This window comes from Ciona robusta, chromosome 7 (assembly GCF_009617815.1).
Source record: "Ciona robusta chromosome 7, ASM961781v2".
NCBI classification, from domain to species: domain Eukaryota; kingdom Metazoa; phylum Chordata; class Ascidiacea; order Phlebobranchia; family Cionidae; genus Ciona; species Ciona robusta.
The window spans coordinates 1,094,767-1,110,298 of record NC_143241.1 but is presented as its reverse complement, the minus strand read 5'-3'; the positions used below and the strand labels follow the sequence as shown (position 1 = coordinate 1,110,298).

At 34.5% G+C, this 15,532-nt stretch overlaps 1 protein-coding gene and 2 long non-coding RNA genes across 5 annotated transcripts; all 3 read right to left on the bottom strand.

Moving 5' to 3' along the window:
• Positions 1–91: 91 nt before the first annotated feature.
• Positions 92–13,027, bottom strand: LOC149733312 (uncharacterized). Of its 3 annotated transcripts, XM_089880493.1 has the most exons (7): positions 8,099–8,751; positions 3,323–3,460; positions 2,814–2,926; positions 2,390–2,476; positions 2,215–2,309; positions 1,232–1,317; positions 809–950 (listed from the first exon to the last, which is right to left on the bottom strand). In XM_089880493.1, exons 1-6 carry the CDS (start codon positions 8,228–8,230, stop codon positions 1,253–1,255), a joined length of 630 nt encoding a protein of 209 aa, XP_089736619.1. In that variant the 5' UTR covers positions 8,231–8,751; the 3' UTR covers positions 809–950; positions 1,232–1,252. The 3 variants fall into 3 exon arrangements, with proteins under 3 accessions (XP_089736618.1, XP_089736617.1, XP_089736619.1); XM_089880492.1 differs by lacking the exons at positions 1,232–1,317; positions 8,099–8,751 and adding an exon at positions 12,387–13,027 and having other exon boundaries at positions 92–950; XM_089880491.1 differs by lacking the exon at positions 1,232–1,317 and having other exon boundaries at positions 92–950; positions 8,099–8,734.
• On the bottom strand, positions 9,538–10,554 carry LOC149733313 (uncharacterized). The gene is made up of 4 exons (XR_016385242.1): positions 10,400–10,554; positions 10,228–10,337; positions 10,058–10,107; positions 9,538–9,680 (listed from the first exon to the last, which is right to left on the bottom strand). It is a non-coding gene; the product is annotated as an uncharacterized LOC149733313 (long non-coding RNA).
• A 793-nt stretch (positions 13,028–13,820) lies between the features above and the next one.
• On the bottom strand, positions 13,821–14,817 carry LOC149733311 (uncharacterized). The gene is made up of 4 exons (XR_016385241.1): positions 14,685–14,817; positions 14,513–14,622; positions 14,343–14,392; positions 13,821–13,963 (listed from the first exon to the last, which is right to left on the bottom strand). It is a non-coding gene; the product is annotated as an uncharacterized LOC149733311 (long non-coding RNA).
• Between the last annotated feature and the right edge of the window lie 715 nt (positions 14,818–15,532).

Genomic DNA, 15,532 nt, shown 5'->3' with positions numbered 1-15,532 from the left:
GCTCTGATTTAATCAGACTGACATATCAGACAGACGATCGAGATAAAACGACGTTTAATTAATCAAATAGACTGCGCTTGCAGCGATGTAATCGAGTATAAGGACTTCGTTTATTTTGCGATCTTACAGTGTATGTTATGTCAGTATATTTAATAAAACACATTTTAAATGAATTGCACTCAGTGTTGTATATGCGGTGAAACCATCACTGTTATAACGGTGGTTGTTCCCCTACAACGCGAGGATAAATAAGTTAAACTCATTCATTAATGTGCAATAAAAACTATTCAAACAATAAAGCAACAACAATTTTCATTAATTCGTAGAATTATGTCGTGTAATATACGCAAAATCAAACAGTAGAACACACACCGTATTTAGGGCATATATGTCGTGTCTTTGGGCAAGAAATTGTTGCTTCAACCCAGTGGTCACTTATGGTTATCTATAGTAGGCTTTGCAAATAGTGGTGGAAGTATAACTTGCGGCAAGCCTTATTCCCTTCTTGCCTTCACATTAAAACATAACTGCTCGTCATTCAAGCAACCTTAATCAACTCAGTAGTTTCGACATAGAGCTTTGTTTCGGGTAAGGCAATCTCTTCGGGCAAATTTTTTCCGTGATTTTATAATCGCTACCTTGGACTATGATGAGGAAACATGGCGGGTTGGGAGGGTTTAAGCACAACCATGACTGTGAAAACCGTCTCGCGTTTATGACACAACGTCTTCTATAAGATCTAGGAGATCGGTATCTGTTTCTTAGTGGAGTTTGACGATAACTCATTCTGGATATGGTCGGGTCGAAAGATGTCGCTAGAGACTTTTGTCCATGAAACTTGGCGGGGAGCAATGGAGATATATTGTTGTTTGAAACAAAACTTTGATCTGTACGTTGTGTTCGTCGCGTGTTTATGCGCTTCGATGCTGAGTATTGTCGCTGATGTTGTCCTGTGACAAAAAAGTTTTGTAAGATTTAAAAAATCACCCACAAAGTTACATACATGGTAACTTTTAAGGGTGTGTGAAACAAAACATCCATGTTATAACTACCATTGTAACTCCGCCACACGAGAATTAAATTAGTTCGATTCATTCATTTACGTTAATGTGGCACCCTGCGTCTCAATTTCAACTCATTATTGATTGACTGTAAATGTCATTGTCACAAAAAGTAACTATAGAGAAAAAACTCCGGTCAGAACAGTTTGCAAGAATCGTAATTCCCCTACTTTGCGGCAAGCTGGCATCATTTATGCTCTACCGTTGCCCTTACTTCGTACGGTATAGATTTTCGTGAAGCTGCTACGCCAGGAATCTGCCGGGTTGTGCGCAATTAGATGATTGGCTTCATGGACAACGCAAGAAACATTAGGCAGATCCTAATCCCACAAGTAATATTTGCACTTGAAAAGACGATCGGTTGATGCCGTTTATTAATTACTCAATTCTCATTTAAATGTTAAAACACGTGATATTGAAACTTATTCAACAATTATAGAATATTATGCACAAATATATTTTGCCTCGGGTTCGCTTAATTTTGTAAATCTGAAAATAAATTACAAGGGAATTAACATTATTTGGAACTGGTGGACAGCTTTAGCTCGGAAAATTTAATTATCTACGTTCTAATTTTATTAAATTCTGTTCTTTCAAGCTGCTAATGACGTGCGTGGTTCGCATTCTTTACAACGCGTGGTTACAACCACAAAGTATAAAGATCTATCGATGCTAACATCCACTTCGTCACAAACTAGATTCGTGAAAATATAAAGATTGTACAAGTTTCTTAATTTAGAAGTTTTATTGAATTTTCTTCGTTAACTGGTAAATGAACAATTTTAATCTGTTTTAAACTGTTAGGTTGTGGTTTATTAGTGCTAAGATAAAAGTTATATTCTTATAATCAAGTTTCACCCGCAACGTGTTTAACGACTGTCGATTGCCCTCTTTTTGCCTTTTTAATTTGATGTAAAACCAAGTCTTGGAGAATCATAAATGGCGTTATATAGAATTATATTTAAATAAAAATTTTGATACGATTTTAGGCGAAATACATTTCTCTAAGTAAGCTATTCGTTGAGACTTGTTGGTTTCGTTAATTACTTGGTACTTGACCCTGAATGTTATTTCGTTACGAAAATCGTCCAACTTAATAAGCAGAGGGTTAGGGTTAGATGCACAGTTTATTATCTGTTCGATTTATTCTTACTTGGGTATTTCCCACACTTTGGTCTGCTTATTTCAACCGTTCTGTTCTCACTTCTTCCCATGTGACAACTTTTCGGGCGCTTTTCTTTCACGTATCTGAAACAAAACACCCGTATTATAACGACTGTCGTTTTCAGCCACGCGAGGATAAATAAGTTACCTTTATATATTTTTACCTTGAATTATCGATAGTTGGCGAATCTTGTCTTACAAGTTCAGCAGATGCGTTTCCTTCCCCACGAAGTACGTAGATGAAAAGAACTCTGTGACAAGTTTGTTTAAATGCGTTTGCTGTGTCGTATTTACGAGTTTGTTATAACACTTATTCACATTACAACATATTGCTAACATACGATGGGGTAAGATGGGACACACTACCCATATTTCCTGATTGTATTTTATAAACAATAAACAACGATATTTTGGAGCCGTTAACCTATTACAAATAGTACGATAGGAGAGATCAATTCTAGTCCCATCTTACCCCACCCTACTATAAATGTTACTATATTTAATATTGCATGTGAAGTCTACTATCACACAATGAACATACACACAAACACAACATAAACTTTTGCGCTGAAAAGTAAAAACGCAAACCTGAAAGTATTAACTTCACGATGACGTATTGAAACATTTCCATTCAGAACAAAATTTTCTCCAGAATATTTAAAAGTGTAAACGAATTCTTTCGTGTTTGTCTCTGGACGATTCTGGTTGAAAACACAATTAAAGCCATAATTTTAAAAACTTAAGTAAATAAGGTTTAGACTGATGTGAATTGATTAACAATTATTCTGATTAAAGTATATATTCATTGTACGAGCTTGCTTATAACCTAAAGGTTACTGGTTCAAGGCTCGTCGCTGCGTTTGTGTGGGCAAGACGTTTAAAGGTAATTGTTCCAAAGCAGTGGTCGTTAATGAGTTGTCTAAATTGTCAGCTAAACAAGAAATATATGCACCAACAAAATTACAAACATGGTAACACGTAAGCGCACATAGGGTGTATAAAACAGAACACCCGCTCTGTTATAACATTTTTTCTCCGCCAGGCGATGAGGCAGAGGACTTAATTCATTGATTTGCCGAAACAGCTAATATACTTACACGAGACGAACTAATAACTGCAGTCTTTCTTCCTCCAAGCCAAGGTAATCTTCCGCCTTGTTGAAGAGGTCCTGTAGAACCACCGAGGTCCCTTGTCTTGCGTTGAAACTTTGGTGTCAGGGAGGGATTCGGAAACCTCTGTGTTAAGACAATTCAACGTTACATTTTTAACATATAGTACGGTGCGGTAAGATGGATACATTTGCACCTAATTTCTATTTTTCCAAGGCGTGTTTTTACAATTGTGTACTGGTACATTGAACGAGAAACAGAGTGAAAGCACGCTCCTTCTCAATATGTGCTGTGATTTAAATGTGTCCTAATGCATTTAACTTATAATGTATAATAGGTTTATAGCCACGGCCTAAAAGAGATATCTCTAGTAGGCCGTGGTTTAGCAATCAGCACGATTTTATTTGTAACGTTTCATTCTCTATTTTTTGTATAAACCATTCACAGAATACCGAAAGCGTCGGCACGCAAACATAAACTTGACGGTAGGAAATGCAAGAATGTGTGAACAGTTAGACATGTCGGACCATAAAAAATATCTAACTCTTTTTAATATTTTAGGTAACATATATGTGACCCTGGTTTACTTTGTGTTAATGAATATATTGACACTCATGCATGAACCATGGCTTGATGTCATACACGGTTGTTTATAAGCAGCACATGTTGAGATATCATCTGACAGCCTTGCATCAGTCTTCGCCAAGCAACGCCGGTACTTTCTACAGATCAAGATATGATGATGCGGTTAAGAGATGGAAAGTTTATCGCGTGACGTTTCAAGTGCAACACTACCGTTAGCACCGGCTGTAATCGAACGGATGAATTATTGAAGTTATTATCAAAGACAGAAGCTTCTGGTGTGTGAGTAGTTTTGAGAGGTTTGGTGTCTCGTCGCCCATTTGCGCGAAGAAGATTAATCAGCCGTTCGTCACTTCACGGCGTGGCTAATTAAGTCGCCATTTGCAACGGGCTACACCTGTCAAAGTTGATTTATCTCGAAAAGGAGGGGAGGCAAGTATCGAACAACAACGATGAATGTACATGATAAGAAATGAAAGTTTCCGAATTAAATATTCCAATTCTAGTAAACTTTCCCAAAGTCAACATATACACCCAAGACGAACTGAACATAATGAGCTAATTTATAACCGGAACCGACACTTTGAACAACGTAGAAGTGTTCTATTATTTATGAGTCACTGGGTCATGAATAAAGTAAATGAAAAGTTCTTTGAAAGACTTGCTTTACTGACAACAACATGTGCTTAAAACATATATCACCAACACATGGTTATGTGCATGACATTGGAAGCTTAGTTATATTATCATTAAAACGAATGTCAAGCTAATATGCCACGAACGTATTGCTGTCTTGTAATATTATAATGAGAATTGAAATATAAAAATATAAAGACTTAAAAAAATAATAACTTACAAAGTTACATACGTGGTTACTTGAAGCGGGCACAAGGTGCATGAACAAAACACCCCTGTTATAACTGTCGTTGTCCAACCACGCAAGTAGAAAACAATATTCATTCGTTCATTTACAAATATTACTAATGGTTTTCAGGTGTATTTGAATCTCAACGTGTCGGCTTATGCGATTCCGCATCTTATATTTGAACAGATGAATTAAAACCACGATCCAATAGATCGACCAATAGATTACGATTTCAAGCGTTTGCATTTGTAAGACGATTGTGTTTCAAGATTGTTTGTAAGAAGCTTTAGACCGAGATTAGATTTTTCAAATTGATTTTATCTAAACATCCGTTCTTGTAATGCTACAGCTTAGGCATAAGACGACTTGCGGAAAATAAATTGAAATGCGTTTGAAAGGGCATGAAGTAATATTTACAAAGATTGAAACAGTCGAGCTATATAAGTGTGAGTGTTCACCGCATGAAACGGTGTGACGCTAAAACGTCGATAATCTGCTGATTCAAAGAAGCAAACGATCGATATTACAAGCAGAGAAACAAGCCGACAATTGGCTGCTACTTAAAACATGAGCAAGAAAGTAACTTGTTTCCAATCCAGGATAAGCACACACAAGTTACATGCATGCAGTAACTTGGGAGCGGGCACGAGGTGTATGAAACAGAACACCTGGTTTATAAAGATTGTCTTTGCCCCGCCGTGCGAAGATATTTAAGTTACATTTATTCATTCAATTAATGAGGCATTTTCAAATATCTATCATAGCGTGTCTAAAACCCACAAACATGATTTTAAAGTCATTAGTGTCTTATCATTTATTAAAGGAGCAACGAGCACAACTTGAAATCTCATTTATCTTTTATCTGATTCCGTTTAGTCCCAACTGCAGTGACAAGATACAACAAAATTGCAAGAAGAGACTAATTTATGCAATAATTACCGTAATGTGTTGCTTTGGCTAAACTGTCCGCGCAAGTATGTTATTACAATGTCATGAAATTCAAGGGGAAACGCATCAATGGCAGTGGTATGTCTCGCGGGGGTTTTAGTGAGGCCACTCTTCGATCAACTGGCTTACTCTTGCATGGGCTGCAGTGGCCAGCGTTAATTTTTCATTGTTCCTTGCATTATTCAGAGCGGCGTTCCTTGCTACGCGTGTTCATAGTGTAAGCCACTTAGCTGGGGACAATAAGCGCCCCTGTGTTTACGTCATAATAGGTTCTCGCGCGGTCGGGCGATTAAGCGCAATACTCAAAGCTACAATAAACCGGAAGAGGTTTAGAATATTTGCAGCTCTATAGAATTTTGAAATCTCCCATTTTTAACGACTGCCTACAATTGTAGAAGTCCTATAGATTCTTTAATGGAAAAAAAAACTGGTCGGACTTTTGCTAACTTAAAATTTTTGGTTTTCTTTATAACTACATTTTCGGAACAAATTTCTACCCTAAAAGATAAGGCATATCTAACAAATTCATAATTTTTTAAAGAACATTTAATTTATAGATTATAAGGTTTATGTTTTATTGTTGGTTTACCAGCCACGCTTTTAATTGAAAGTCAATCTTAAGTAGTTTTTCCCAGTAGTGTGTTTAACCGACCATCGTATTGCTGCTAACTCCCTTCTCGTCGTTGTTATTCTAAATCGGATCTGTCCTACTATATACGAGGAGATAAATAAAATTTATCGTATGTATCTTTATACCAAAAGTATACAGCCAAGGTAAAGTAACTGTTTTTTTACAAATGCGTTGATTTTGAATCCATCGTATTTTCCGTTCCACCACTAAGATATCACATAAGATCCCAACTTCCCGTAATCTCATTATTTCTTCCCGGGCAAAATCGATTCCAATAGTAAAAAATATGCTCACGGGGTAATGACCCATGGATGGCAATGGTGCATTAAGCAATTATTAGAATTGATTTTTAAAATAATTAAATAAAGAAGAATTAACGCTAGATTAAGTTGTATCGTTATAGATGCCTTTCTAATGAATGAACAAATCTATCGCGTAAAAGTTTGAAACATTTATATCGATATTGTTCATAAAATATATCCCTTGCTTGCACAATAGGATACTAAATTGTACATGTCATTTATTTTTATCAACTATTAAGAAATTTACTTTGTTTCGAAGTCTATTTATTATCTCCATTCTGAAGTCGAGAGATTAGACTATTAAGTATATTTTCAGTAGAGGGGTAAGATGGAACATGTTTTCGTATTTTTTCTCGTCCCATATTGATAAATAAAGAATATTGAACTGAAATTATTGGATTTAAGGGGGAAAGAGTTTCCCGTGTTGACCCACAGGGCCGCAAATATGGCATTGAAAATATTATGCACTAATTTAAGTTTCGCTTATCATAAGTTTTTACCTTAAGGAAATGTGTATATGATAATACTTAAGCATTTTACCTTTAATTTATCTTTTACGAATGAAGTACAACTAATATGACACATTATAAAATATTTATAACGTTGTGGTTAAAATGGGATAATGTTAGGATCTAAATCCCGCGTTTTCTAAATAACCGTATTAAATTCCGCGAATATGACCCTGATCTGATGCTCATAGAGTTGAACGATTCTTGTGTAAAATACAGTAAGGATCTGGTGCTACGAAAATATGTAACAGACAAAAACACAAGTTCGTCCAATTAGATTTATTTAAACAAGAGACCTACGATATTTGTCTGTTACGTTTTCGTAACACCAGACCCTTACATTTTCTAAACTTAACGACAACGTTCTTTTGGAGTCGTGAGGATGCGGTTATGTAATTCTGTAAATTTATTATTTGTTTATTGCCAACAGAATGAAAAAATTAAGACAGAAAAACAGTCAGATTTTATACAGGTGTTCGATCTTTATTTAATGCGTTAAATAATAATCTAAATAATGTCATTATATTTCAATGTGATATAACACGTTTCTGCTAATGTAAAACATAATCAATACAACAACATCTTACAGTCCACTAATAATATAACATGTGTCTGAATTATATCTCTTAATATTCCGCATAAGGTAATGACTATAATGTATGAACAACATCATAGATAAGACGTAATATTGAATTCTTTATCAAAGAAACGGATTTTATCGTGACAGAAAGACATGTAGTACTGAGGGGTAAGACGGGATATCGTTAACACATATTATCCATATTTTTATCGTGCTTTTCTAACAACGTTTGAGGTCGTGAATATGCGGTTATATTATTTTGTAAACGTTCCTTGTTTACAACCAAACGGGACGAGTAATAGAATGAAACGGTGTCCCATCTTACCTCACTTTACAATAGTATTTACCCGTATGTTCTTGTTTGTATTTTCAAAACGTTCGTTTTCTTTCGGTAAGGTGGCTGCGAGAGTCTCTATAGCTAGCATGGCAGCGCAAACCAACCCTAGGTCCCCACATGTACGAAACATTGTACCTACCATGCTTATCTAATACAACAAGAGCTGCATGGAATTTCATTCAAAGATTAAAAACAAACTAAATCAATTCTTCGGATCGAAACCTAAAATAGATTTCTTTATTTCGTTTTAAATTCAAGGCTATACTGAAATGTCCCAAGCAAACACAAGCACACATGCCATTTTCAGACCGTAAATACAACATAAAAAGCCGTAGAAATCTCCAGCCATTGATTTGTATATACCACTAACAACGTACAGAATACCCTACTAAGCTTTCTCTTATCCACCCCCAACAAAATGTTGTTTGCAACTCTCTCTTTACCATCTGCTTAAAACTCATAAGGTTAACTTTCTTTTTCTGCGGTTTAACAGGCATTTACCAACATTTTGTGAAAAACTTTAAGTTTAGTTTGCATACAACAACATGTTATCACATTTGCTTTCATTTTTAACCAGTCCTTTCTAATTTTCTTCCCTGTCCAGGTATTAGATTATTTTACGGTTGGAAAGGCTGAGCCGTATACGGCTGTCACCAAACTAATTGCGCTCCCTTGCCGAGCAACATCATTATACCCGCGCGTTTTTCTCGCATGCATTGATCGCCTTTATTTTCTTTCTGATTTGAGACCAGATTACCACAGCTTTATCTCCAATAAGCCGGATCGTTCCCTAACACCTGGGATCTAAATTAATGCCGTATAAATGAACGTATAAATAGTTCAAATAAATCTAACTCTCAAACTCCTTAATAAATACATTGAATATATCAGTATATTTTTATACAAGTGGTAAACCACATTATTAAGACTTTTGTATTCTTAGAAACTAAAGGCAGACGATTTCAGACTTTAAAACCAATTATATATTAGAGTAGAGGAAGATGAAACACATTTTCTTTTATTTTCTCGTCCCATTTGGTAGAAAACAAAGAACATTACAAAAATAATAAATTCACATCTTCACGACTCCCATATACCGTTGTAATTGGTTTAAAACACGATCAGAATATTTGGATATTATGTGCTAAAAGTGTCCCAACTTTCCCCACCCTACTATACATTAGAAATACAAAGCTATCTACATAAACCGTATCTTCAACCTTATGCACTGCGCTGCGTCAAAGAATCAATTTAAAGGTTCTTAATTTTAAAACAGCTCGCCAACGACTCTTGTGGAATATTTGCGATAAGAAATATTTTCCAAACTTTTTAAATCTTTTTCGCTACATAATACTGTGGGGTCAGATGAAAAAAAAGCTTATTTACTGGGGCTATAAATTAACCGGTGTACAAAATATTACCATATATTCCATATATATAACGCGTGTGTAAATCTGCTTAATACGTTTATTTTTGCTTTACGAATTCAAATATTGCCTTAACAACGACATGTAGTTTCTACTCTGCTTCGATATCTTCAAAATCATTCATTTCCATCCTTATACCATTATTTGGCTCATCGTTTAAATGACCTGAAAATTAAAATGGATGAAAGTCATTTTTATCTTCGTGTGACTGAAAAACGACAATGGTCATAACACGTGTGTTCTGTTTCATACACTTATCGTGCCAGCTGCTGGTTTACCAAGTATGGCAACTCGGCATTGCACAATGTTAGTAGCGTCAATCCTTCGAAACATTTCAGAGGCAAGCCGCCCTCTAATTGAGATTTAACCCTGCCACCATGTGGCCGTGTGTGCGACAACACTAAACGGCAATTTACTTCAACCCAGTGGTTTACAATGGTTGAACGAATTGTCTTTGCTCCAACACTCAATAAATAAGATTCGTTTGACAATAATATACAGCTAACAACGAGTTTAACTTACTAATAAATATAATATTTTACCTGCACGGTGATGTCCTGCTTCGTTTTGGGGGATGTTGTATATCCAGCGTCTAATGAAATATAAACGATGCTGTCGGCTTATTTTGTTAATATTATTATTATAACAACTAAATGACTAAATGCAACTTGAAATAAGTTGATTTACGACCCAAATGATAATACGTGCCTACCTTCTACCCCAGTAATATAAACGTCTTCTGTTAAAATAATAAAACGACTCGCTGACGTCAACCAGCAGCATGCAGACGACGAGCAAACACAACAAAGTCTTCGTATTCATCTGAATATACAACATATATGTTACAACAAATAGTTTATAATTCATCAACAGCATAAGCTTACCTTGTACAGTTGGTAGGTTGGTATGTGTTCATTATGCCTCACGTCGTCTCAATTTATATCTTCTGATGACCAGGATACGAAAATAAAGATTTCCTCTTTAGAAGGAAATGTAGCTGCAGGATAAGCATGTGACGCACGCGGAACAATGTTGATGTATATGTAGGAGTGTGTGTGTGTGTTGTATATGTGTGGGTATAAAACCGCTGTTACTTTATGTTGATATGAAAAACAAATCTTAGCAGCAGTATAGCTAAATCTAAACATTCAGTATAACGTTTAAAAACAATTACTTGATATTTTGTTTAAATACAAATATTTTTTACAAATATTTCATATTATCTTTTAACACGAATGTTTATAATTTTAAAACACTGATCGGCATTCTTGTTCTTACTTTTAAATAGCAATAGTTATAATCATAATATAATACAAGGGGGTAAAATGGGATACATAAGAAAATATTGCCCAATATATAAAAAAATTATAATATATGGTTTAAGGTTGATAAATATTGTATCCTACAAATGTATATGAACTTGTAATAACAGAAAATTGATAATAACTATTGATAAAGATTGAATTTTTGTCACAAATTGGGTATTACTATTCTGTTTTTGACACAAGCCACTTCTCATAAATTATCTCCATGTGCAAATGACTGAATTTTTAAAATATTGTACATTATCTTGTTATTAAATTAATATATTATAATAAATAACATCTGGCAATCTAAGTTATAATTTAATGGATTAAAAACAAAACTTTCAAAGTCTGGCATAAGAACTACAAAACTACAATGTGGGGGAAGATGGCACAACCAATTGATTTTTTTTATTTTAATGGTATACTCGTAACTTGTCGTATATATATATCACTTTATATAACTCAGATATATAAATATACTAAAACAATTTTTTTGTGCCGATTTCACACTTAATTAAGGTCATACTGACCTCTGCCCATCTTGCTTAAAGTTTATTTCTCAGTTTTTCTCACAAAACCAAAACTAATTTTATGAAACGAAATTCAGTACAAAATATTTCAGTCTATTTTAACCACTGGATTGATGATTCAAACTCGCAAACCACAAAAATTGGCAGTTTTAGTATGAATTAGCGAGCATTAAAAACGAACGTCTTATTATTATGTTTTTTTCAGCTACTTAACAAATGTTGTGATCGTTCAACACCGAATTTTAATATTTATAACAACAGTAACCGCCTTTGCCACGCACTTTTTTGGAGAGCGAGAATACTTTCAAATAAAACTATTTGTCTATTTTGTCCGGATTTCGCTGCCGCATGCGGAACTCGGTAATGCGTTTGCATACATCTTCGCAAGCGAATTTGCATGCCGGATACTGTGTACAGCCATCTTAATACGCTTGTTTATCCTCCAATTGGTAACCGTTTAAAAAGTTGTAAAAATCCCATTTTACCCCACGTCCCAACTTATCCCCTTAAGTTTAACAAACACAAAGTATGGCTGCTGTTTATTTATTTATTCAATGCCACTGCAACCTTTAAACGATTTTTACTCTTGTGGTTCTTCTTGCATTTCGTCATTGTCCATATCTCCATGCGGTTCTTCGTTGAAATTATCTACAAATATTAAATAAATGAAAACAATGCAGTGCTATTGTTGGTTGGATTGCTATTAACCGGGTGTTTAAGAAATATCAAAGCTCTGTTAAAGTCGCGAGACTACGATTGCCTTTTGTGAATATTCTTTGTTCACCACCAAATGGGACGAGAAAATAGAACGAAGACATTTCCCGTCTTGCCCCACCCTACTTAAAAACATCATTTAACTACATATTTTCGTTTTTTTCTACCTACAATTTTAAATCTTTTTAACAATTAACAACGTTTGAAGTCGTGAATATGCGGTTATATTATTTTGTAAACGTTCCTTGTTTACAACCAAACGGGACGAGTAATAGAATGAAACGGTGTCCCATCTTACCTCACTTTACAATAGTATTTACCCGTATGTTCTTGTTTGTATTTTCAAAACGTTCGTTTTCTTTCGGTAAGGTGGCTGCGAGAGTCCCAATAGCTAGCATGGCAGCGCAAACCAACCCTAGACCCCCACATGTACGAAACATTGTATCTGCTTATCTAATACAACAAGAGCTGCATGGAATTTCATTCAAAGATTAAAAACAAACTAAATCAATTCTTCGGATCGAAACCTAAAATAGATTTCTTTATTTCCTTTTAAATTCAAGGCTATACTGAAATGTCCCAAGCAAACACAAGCACACATGCCATTTTCAGACCGTAAATACAACATAAAAAGCCGTAGAAATCTCCAGCCATTGATTTGTATATACCACTAACAACGTACAGAATACCCTACTAAGCTTTCTCTTATCCACCCCCAACAAAATGTTGTTTGCAACTCTCTCTTTACCATCTGCTTAAAACTCATAAGGTTAACTTTCTTTTTCTGCGGTTTAACAGGCATTTACCAACATTTTGTGAAAAACTTTAAGTTTAGTTTGCATACAACAACATGTTATCACATTTGCTTTCATTTTTAACCAGTCCTTTCTAATTTTCTTCCCTGTCCAGGTATTAGATTATTTTACGGTTGGAAAGGCTGAGCCGTATACGGCTGTCACCAAACTAATTGCGCTCCCTTGCCGAGCAACATCATTATACCCGCGCGTTTTTCTCGCATGCATTGATCGCCTTTATTTTCTTTCTGATTTGAGACCAGATTACCACAGCTTTATCTCCAATAAGCCGGATCGTTCCCTAACACCTGGGATCTAAATTAATGCCGTATAAATGAACGTCTAAATAGTTCAAATAAATCTAACTCTCAAACTCCTTAATAAATACATTGAATATATCATTATATTTTTATACAAGTGGTAAACCACATTATTAAGACTTTTGTATTCTTAGAAACTAAAGGCAGACGATTTCAGACTTTAAAACCAATTATATATTAGAGTAGAGGAAGATGAAACACATTTTCTTTTATTTTCTCGTCCCATTTGGTAGAAAACAAAGAACATTACAAAAATAATAAATTCACATCTTCACGACTCCCATATACCGTTGTAATTGGTTTAAAACACGATCAGAATATTTGGATATTATGTGCTAAAAGTGTCCCAACTTTCCCCACCCTACTATACTTTAGAAATACAAAGCTATCTACATAAACCGTATCTTCAACCTTATGCACTGCGCTGCGTCAAAGAATCAATTTAAAGGTTCTTAATTTTAAAACAGCTCGCCAACGACTCTTGTGGAATATTTGCGATAAGAAATATTTTCCAAACTTTTTAAATCTTTTTCGCTACATAATACTGTGGGGTCAGATGAAAAAAAAGCTTATTTACTGGGGCTATAAATCAACCGGTGTACAAAATATTACCATATATTCCATATATATAACGCGTGTGTAAATCTGCTTAATACGTTTATTTTTGCTTTACGAATTCAAATATTGCCTTAACAACGACATGTAGTTTCTACTCTGCTTCGATATCTTCAAAATCATTCATTTCCATCCTTATACCATTATTTGGCTCATCGTTTAAATGACCTGAAAATTAAAATGGATGAAAGTCATTTTTATCTTCGTGTGACTGAAAAACGACAATGGTCATAACACGTGTGTTCTGTTTCATACACTTATCGTGCCAGCTGCTGGTTTACCAAGTATGGCAACTCGGCATTGCACAATGTTAGTAGCGTCAATCCTTCGAAACATTTCAGAGGCAAGCCGCCCTCTAATTGAGATTTAACCCTGCCACCATGTGGCCGTGTGTGCGGCAACACTAAACGGCAATTTACTTCAACCCAGTGGTTTACAATGGTTGAACGAATTGTCTTTGCTCCAACACTTAATAAATAAGATTCGTTTGACAATAATATACAGCCAACAACGAGTTTAACTTACTCATTTAAATATAATATTTTACCTGCACGGTGATGTCCTGCTTCGTTTTGGGGGATGTTGTATATCCAGCGTCTAATGAAATATAAACGATGCTGTCGGCTTATTTTGTTAATATTATTATTATAACAACTAAATGACTAAATGCAACTTGAAATAAGTTGATTTACGACCAAAATTATAATACGTGCTTACCTTCTACCCCAGTAATATAAACGTCTTCTGTTAAAATAATAAAACGACTCGCTGACGTCAACCAGCAGCATGCAGACGACGAGCAAACACAACAAAGTCTTCGTATTCATCTGAATATACAACATATATGTTACAACAAATAGTTTATAATTCATCAACAGCATAAGCTTACCTTGTACAGTTGGTAGGTTGGTATGTGTTCATTATGCCTCACGTCGTCTCAATTTATATCTTCTGATGACCAGGATACGAAAATAAAGATTTCCTCTTTAGAAGGAAATGTCGCTGCAGGATAAGCATGTGACGCACGCGGAACGTTGTGTATATATGTGTGTGGGTGGAAAACTGTTGTTACTTTATGTTGATATGAAAAACAAATCTCAGCAACAGTATAGCTTAATCTAAGCATTCAGTATTATGTTTTAAAACAATTACTTGATATTCTGTTTAAATACAAATATTTCATATTATCTTTTAACACGAATGTTTATAATTTTAAAACACTGATCGGCATTCTTGTTCTTACTTTTAAATAGCAATAGTTATAATCATAATATAATACAAGGGGGTAAAATGGGATACATAAGAAAATATTGCCCAATATATAAAAAAATTATAATATATGGTTTAAGGTTGATAAATACTGTATTCTACAAATGTATATGAACTTGTAATAACAGAAAATTGATAATAACTATTGATAAAGATTGAATTTTTGTCACAAATTATGTATTACTACACCATTTTTTTCACAAGCTACTTTTTATAAATTATCTCCAAGTGCAAATGACTGAATTTTTAAAATATTGTACATTATCTTGTTATTAAATTAATATATTATAATAAATAACATCTGACAATCTAAGTTATAATTTAATGGATTAAAAACAAACCTTTCAAAGTCTGGCATAAGAACTACAAAACTACAATGTGGGGGAAGATGGCACAACCAATTGATTTTTTTTATTTTAATGGTATACTCGTAACTTGTCGTATATATATATATATATATCACTTTAT